Genomic DNA, 7,567 nt, shown 5'->3' on the forward strand with positions numbered 1-7,567 from the left:
TACTTTTCTACACTCCACTGTATGTTATCCCACTCTATACCACTGTAGTGTACACCACTACACACTATACCACTCCAATATACTTCACCGTATTGTATCCTTATCCACTCCACTCTATGCCATTCCACTATACTTCACTCCAGGATACCTGATTCCACTTTACTCCACTCCACTATACCACAATATACTGCAGTAAAGTAGACTTTACAGCACTCTCCTCCAACTTATTGTATTACACTCCACTTAATAGCACTCCACTCCGCAAAACTAAATGGGACGAATATTGACAATTTGTTACTACCATTAGATAAACCATTGAAATTCACACAAAAAACAAAAGTTAAAGAAAAGTTATAGCTATGAAAACTGTACCTCTGTTTGATATGCAAACCCAACTTAAATTCATGAGCATTAGACATTCTAAAGTTATAGTTATATTTTTAATTTATCATTTATGCTGCACCTTCAAATTAATATAAGTGATACATTCATACTTAGACACCACCTTAAAATTCCTTGGCATTGAACTGCCGGATCCTGGAGGATGGGGTCCCCGGGGCCAAAATCATCCCAGGAGGCGGGCCACGCAGCCCCCTCCCCCAATTTAATTAATGAATACACCCCTCGGAACCTGGCCAACCCAGGGGGGGTGATTAAAATACAAGCTTGAGAAACAGCATTTGTTATTTTGTTTTGCCATGGATATCCGGATTCGCAAACAAAATTACAAAAAAAAGTATTCTGGCCCCGGCTGGGTCTCTGTGGAACCTCACCACCAGGTCTAGGAGGTCAGGGTACTCCTACCATACCCCCTTCTGTTTTTTTAAAACTTTTATTTTGGGACTTGGCTGAGTCTGAGTCCCAAGATGGCTGCCAACACTTCCTGGATGAAGTATTGGCAGCCAATCAGATCTCACCATTAGTTCTGTTGGATCCGTCGACCCTCCAAGTCCCTAGATATCTATAAATCTTTTTCTTTAATAACTCCAAAATGACTGTGCAGATTTACACCATATTACAAAAAGGGCTCTTTCTGAACCAAGCGCTACCTTTCTCCTAAATTTGTTGTAATTCCATTCAGCGCTTAGGGCTGTAGTCATGTTCAAAGTCTCTGTGGGAAATTGCATGGGGAAAACACATTTTGGACCCCCCCCCTTTTTCTTAGCCCCCGCTTGACGAATCTCCCAAAAACTTCCTAGACAGCAGCTGAAGTGATTGTCATACTAGTATTGAAGATTTTGTGAATATTCATCAAACAGCACCAAAAGTATTAGCAAAACAAAAAATGCTTTGTCTATGGAAACTAGGTCCTAATTATAACAACCTACTGGGAACTGCAGTATGTAATAGATCACTCAGTGGCAGTCACCAGTGTATAGTTAGGACCTAATTACCATAGGAAATTGATTTTTTTGGTTTTCGGTTTTCTTATAACTTTGGCACTAATTGAAAGATTGTCACAAAACTTTCCAACAAAAAAATGTCATCCACCTCAGCTCCTTCCTTGAACATTTTGGGATGATCCATCAAGCGGGGCCAATATAAACAGATGGTTCCAAAACGTAATTTCTACTAGCAATTTCTCTAGGGGTTTTGGAATAAAGCTAAAAACAAAGCAGCTAAACAAAATTACCCCAAACTTGCCAAAAAGATAGATCTTTTCGTAGGAACCATGTTTTTTGTGATATGGTGCAAATCTGTTTTCTATTTTTTCAGGAATAAAGGTTTAAAATGTATAGATATATGGACAGTTTGGTTCGTGCGACACTCACATGAGTCCCGCGGGCAGGCAACTTCACATTATAGTACGATCTAATTGGACGAGAGTGTTTTTTTCCTGCTGGGCACCTCACAGAACCTCGCGCTCTGATTGGCTGCACGCAACATGAAGAGAAATGTTGTGGTCACCATTACAGGACAAGGGCACTGAGTCCGAAAATGTTACAAAACAATTCAATCAATTTTTTTAAAATGAAGTATAAGGCGGCAGGATAGAGCTACCGACCCCGGGACCGAGTGGATTAGTCCCAGGGGATCGAGCATGCAGGGGGATGGCCACTGACGGGGATTGGGCATAGGGCCTGGCTGCAAGGTAGTCCCTGCAGCCAACCCCACTTCAACCACGGTTGAAGGCCGTCCACAGCAGGGGTTGTCTGCTAGGCCCTACACCTAACCCCACAAACAGATTTTTATATCTTAAACATTGGCAAACATGGCTTTGACGTACATCGATATCTGCGAGACAGACTTTGCCCCTAGATATACAAGAAGCCTCCTTCTTTTTGGACTGTCCTTTTTTGAGGCAAATTGCTGGTAAGTCTCACCTTGTGGTCTGGGTCTCAAGACCAGAGGGCACTTAAGTAAAGTTTCTTTGAAAAACAAGTTTAGATCGTGGTCATTGACTTTTGTGTTTTCTTCCGTCCAGAGGAATTGCTTTTTTCGACTGCTAATGTCTTTTGAGTTAGATTGGGATCTTCGTATTTCTGAATGACTTACGCTTTGGAAAGGGACATGGTCTCACATTATGGTTAAAATTACGTAGTTGTGTAGTCACATTTCAGTGGATAAATCTGAAACCAGTGGTCTTGTACTAAGAAAGAGTCACAGAGTTTTATACTTATTTTTAAGTGGGTATTTCCTAAGTTTTCGTCTAAGTTTGAACAGGTAAATAAGGAGAGATGGAACATTTTATCAGGTTCAATAGAGAATCTTTGACGATGTTGTTGATAATAAATGTTGTAGTTTACTGTTTTTTGTCCATGTGTTTTTGTTTCTGGAGTATGTACAACATTTTTACATTATGATATTAATTAGTTGAGGTTCATTGTATAGTACTTGTGCATACATTGTTAGATGTCATATTTTATTTTAAAAAGTTTTAATGTTTGATTATATGTAATTTGTCGTGTATATGTATTGTAATGTTTTAACACTATTTATATGCTACTGTAAATGTATGTATTAATTTATCTGTGATGTGTTTGTAATATGTTAGTTTGTGTTATATGTCTCTTTCAGCCCTGAAGAAGTCCCTCTAAGGTGGGACGAAACGTGTTGGCTGTATTTGTGTGCTTATTATAGGAAACGGCTAATCAAAGAAAAAGTCTATGAATATAAGAATCAAGATATTGCTTCATTTTTTTATTTCTTTCTCCCTGATATATTGGTTTCTGTTTCTATGGACTGTTAGACATACAGTGAAATATAACTTTAGGAATGTAACCTATGAGTTTGATTGATTAATTAATTAACTAAGACAGTGCTCATTCAACCTTTATTTGTATGGATCTAAATATTGGGGTGTTTATTACGGTTGACCCTTGGAGTGAGCACATCGTTACTAGGAACTTCACAGTGTGTGGTGGTAAATACCACAACCGTTTTTCTTTTGGATTTGTACTAACCTCACATTGCGCTTGCCCAAAGGATGTGAGCAGAGGGGGGTTGGAATAGTTACATGAGGTAATAAACTATTACTTTATGTTAGGATAACTTTAGAAATTCACTGTAAAAAACAAAGGTTAGGTGAAAATGTCAGTTTAAATGTAACATTTTAAATTAAAAAACTGACATTCATCAGTCGTACTTAAATGAACTGCACTGCTTATACCTTCACATATTACATCACTCATGACATGTTCTATGACATCACTAATGACGTTTGAAGTGACATCATTGATAACATCATTGATAACATCTGAAAAGAGATCATTGATGGCAACACTGCTTAGCGAGTTCGCAAGTTTTAGTAAAAGGGGAATGTCAGTGTTATTTTAGTTCACTGTTATGTCTAAACTGACATTTTCACCTGACTATTTTGTCACTTTAACCTTTGTTTTTTTCAGTGAATATATGTATACATATAAACATAAATTATTTTGTTTAACGTTATTTCCTACAAGGTGTTCTTTTAAACCCCTTAAACATTGTTTTCTATGAGAGTGCATTTGAGTACCTTTGAGTGGCCACGTCCAGTACTAGACTTACTCCGAGGCTCCGTTGGATTTCATTAACTACGGTTTTGGGACCTTTTTGGCTGCAGTAAGTAAGAAGTGTAGTTTGTGAATAGCAATGATTGTATTTCCCTGTGCGTGGACGTTTGTATTTGCACGTTCTTCCCTAGATCCCTCCTTAGCTCTTCCTAAACCCTTTCTTCCTCCTCCCCGATCCCCTCCCAAATAGCAGGAAATATTCCCCACTTTCCAGCCGCTCTCCCATGTTCCTCCCACATTACTACTAAAACATACATCTGTGTGTGCGGAGAATCCTGGAACCGCTGCGATAGCCACACGGAAACGACAGAGACGTGGAGGTCTCCTCAGCTAAGTTTGTGGATAGCATATTGTAGTACTATTGTAGCAACACTAAAATGACGACAAAGTGTCGCTTATGAATTGGTCTCATAGTGCTTAAAAAGTAGGATACTCATGAACGTTGACCACCCCTCCCCCAACCAGGCCCTTCACATGCAGGGAGGTGGTTATCTCAGGATCATGACCCCAAGACAGACCCCACTCACCTGTTCGGTGTGTGGTTGGGCCATAACGCTCTTGTGTTCAGTGCACAGCACGGGAGAGGAGTGAACAAAGGAGGTGGCGAGACTGCTGAGGGGACAGCTCCCCCCTCTACTGCTTCCACAGGATAACCTGCACACACACAGCTCCCTTACCGCTCCAACAGGGTGGCCTGCCCCCTCACACAATCATACACAGCCCTCGCTCTACCACTTCCACAGGATAACCTGAACCCACAGCTCCCTCACAGCTCCCACAGAGTAACCTTCACCCACTCACACATTCATACACTGCTCTCTCACTCTACTGCTTCCACAGGATAACCCGCACCCACAGCTCCCTCACTGCTCCCACAGAGTGACCTTCACCCACTCACACATTCATACACAGCTTTCTCACTCTACCGCTTCCATAGGATAACCTGCACACACAGCTCCCTTACTGCTCCAACAGGGTGGCCTTCCCCCTCACACAATCATACACAGCCCTCACTCTACCGCTTCCACAGGATAACGTGAACCCACAGCTCCCTCACAGCTCCCACATGGTGACCTTCACCGACTCACACATTCATACACAACTCTCTCACTCTACCGCTTCCACAGGATAACCTGCACCCACAGCTCCCTCACCGCTCCTACAGCGTGACCTTCACCCACTCACACATTCATACACAGCTTTCTCACTCTTCCGCTTCCACAGGATAACCTGCACCCACAGTTCACTCACCGCTCCCACAGCATGACCTTCACCCACTCACACATTCATACACAGCTTTCTCAATTTACCGCTTCCACAGGATAACCTGCACACACAGCTCCCTTACCGCTCCAACAGGGTGGCCTGCCCCCTCTCACACAATCATACACAGCCCTCACTCTACCGCTTCCACAGGATAACCTGAACCCACAGCTCCCTCACCACTCCCACAGCGTGACCTTCACCCACTCACACATTCATACACAGCTCTCACTCTACCGCTTCCACAGGATAACCTGCACCCACAGCTCCGTCACCGCTCCCACAGCGTGACCTTCACCCACTCACACATTCATACACAGCTTTCTCACTCTACCGCTACCACAGAATAACCTGAACCCACAGCTCCCTCACCGCTCCTACTGCGTGACCTTCACCCACTCACACATTCATACACAGCTTTCTCACTCTACCGCTTCCACAGGATAACCTGCACCCACAGCTCCCTCACCGCTCCTACAGCGTGACCTTCACCCACTCACACATTCATACACAGCTTTCTCACTCTACCGCTTCCACAGGATAACCTGCACACACAAAGCTCCCTCACAGCTCCCACAGGGTGACCTGCCCCCACTTACACACTCATACACAGCTCCCTTGTATACAGCTCCCCCAGGGTGACCTGTCGTCACACAAAGATACACACAGATCCCCCCTATTGCTCCCACAGGATAACCTGCACACACACAGCTCCCTCACCGCTCCCACACGGTGGCCTGCCCCCTCTGACCCCGCCACACACAGCTCCCTGACACTTGGCCTCTGTAGGGAGACACTACTCCTCCTGTCCTCACACACAGCTCCCTCACCGCTCCCACAGGGTGACCCGTCCACACTCAGCTCCCTGACACTTGGGTTCTGTAGGGACACACTACTCCTGTCCTCACACACAGCTCCCTCACTGCCCCCACTGATCCCTCCACACACAGCCCCCTGACACTGAGCCTCTGTAGGGAGGAGACACTGCTCCTGTCCTCACACACAGCTCCCTCACAGCCCCCTGACACTGAGCCTCTGTAGGGAGGAGACACTGCTCCTGTCCTCACACACAGCTCCCTCACAGCCCCCTGACACTGAGCCTCTGTAGGGACTAACACACTGCTCCTGTCCTCGCACACAGCTCCCTCACAGCCCCCTGACACTAAGCCTCTGTAGGGAGACACTGCTCCTGTCCTCACACACAGCTCCCTCACAGCCCCCTGACACTGAGCCTCTGTAGGGACTGACACACTGCTCCTGTCCTCACACACAGCTCCCTCACAGCCCCTTGACACTGAGCCTCTGTAGGGAGATACTGCTCCTGTCCTCACACACAGCTCCCTCACAGCCCCCTGACACTGAGCCTCTGTAGGGAGACACTGCTCCTGTCCTCACACACAGCTCCCTCACAGCTCCCTGACACTGAGCCTCTGTAGGGAGGAGACACTGCTCCTGTCCTCACACACAGCTCCCTCACAGCCCCCTGACACTAAGCCTCTGTAGGGAGACACTGCTCCTGTCCTCACACACAGCTCCCTCACAGCCCCCTGACACTGAGCCTCTGTAGGGACTGACACACTGCTCCTGTCCTCACACACAGCTCCCTCACAGCCCCTTGACACTGAGCCTCTGTAGGGAGACACTGCTCCTGTCCTCACACACAGCTCCCTCACAGCCCCCTGACACTGAGCCTCTGTAGGGACTGACACACTGCTCCTGTCCTCACACACAGCTCCCTCACAGCGACCCTGACACTAAGCCTCTGTAGGGAGGAGACACTGCTCCTGTCCTCACACACAGCTCCCTCACAGCCCCCTGACACTGAGCCTCTGTAGGGAGGAGACACTGCTCCTGTCCTCACACACAGCTCCCTCACAACCCCCTGACACTGAGCCTCTGTAGGGAGACACTGCTCCTGTCCTCACACACAGCTCCCTCACAGCCCCCTGACACTGAGCCTCTGTAGGGACTGACCCACTGCTCCCATCTGCACAGCGCCTCTCTGTGCCGTCCCTCCGGGTGTTGACGAAGCTCACACATGCACACACAGTGCTCCCAACACCCACGCTCACCAGAGAGACACTGCTCTTCCACGCTCCTTGTGGGGAAGCTTTGAGCGACAAGCACAACATGTGGAGACACTTCACACACTCACTCCCTCTCATTAGAGGCGCATGCGCTGTGGAGGGACGCCGCTGATTCCGATCCACACAGACACTCCCTCTCTCGCTGTCTGTCTCTTCGCCCCTCCATCATTCTCTCTGTCTCTCCCTCTCCTGTACAGCGAGGAAAGACGTCACATGAGAGAAGGC

The 7,567-nt window shown here is 46.5% G+C and overlaps 1 protein-coding gene across 3 annotated transcripts in view; it reads right to left on the reverse strand.

Moving 5' to 3' along the window:
- LOC146783114 (uncharacterized) overlaps nt 1-7,307 on the reverse strand; it is a 108,501-nt gene extending 101,194 nt beyond the window's left edge. Inside the window, exons 1-2 of one of the 3 annotated variants that reach the window (XM_085637316.1) lie at nt 5,126-6,291; nt 4,520-4,741 (exon numbers count right to left, since the gene is read on the reverse strand). In XM_085637316.1, the coding sequence (XP_085493442.1) occupies nt 4,520-4,543 (24 nt within the window). In that variant the 5' untranslated portion in view covers nt 4,544-4,741; nt 5,126-6,291. Of the gene's footprint in view, nt 1-4,519; nt 6,292-7,229 lie in introns of those variants that run through there. The other 2 variants (XM_085637314.1, XM_085637315.1) reach the window with 2 other exon arrangements.
- Between the last annotated feature and the right edge of the window lie 260 nt (nt 7,308-7,567).

The sequence above is a fragment of the Triturus cristatus genome, chromosome 12, assembly GCF_964204655.1.
Source record: "Triturus cristatus chromosome 12, aTriCri1.1, whole genome shotgun sequence".
In the NCBI taxonomy this organism is placed as follows: Eukaryota; Metazoa; Chordata; class Amphibia; order Caudata; family Salamandridae; genus Triturus; species Triturus cristatus.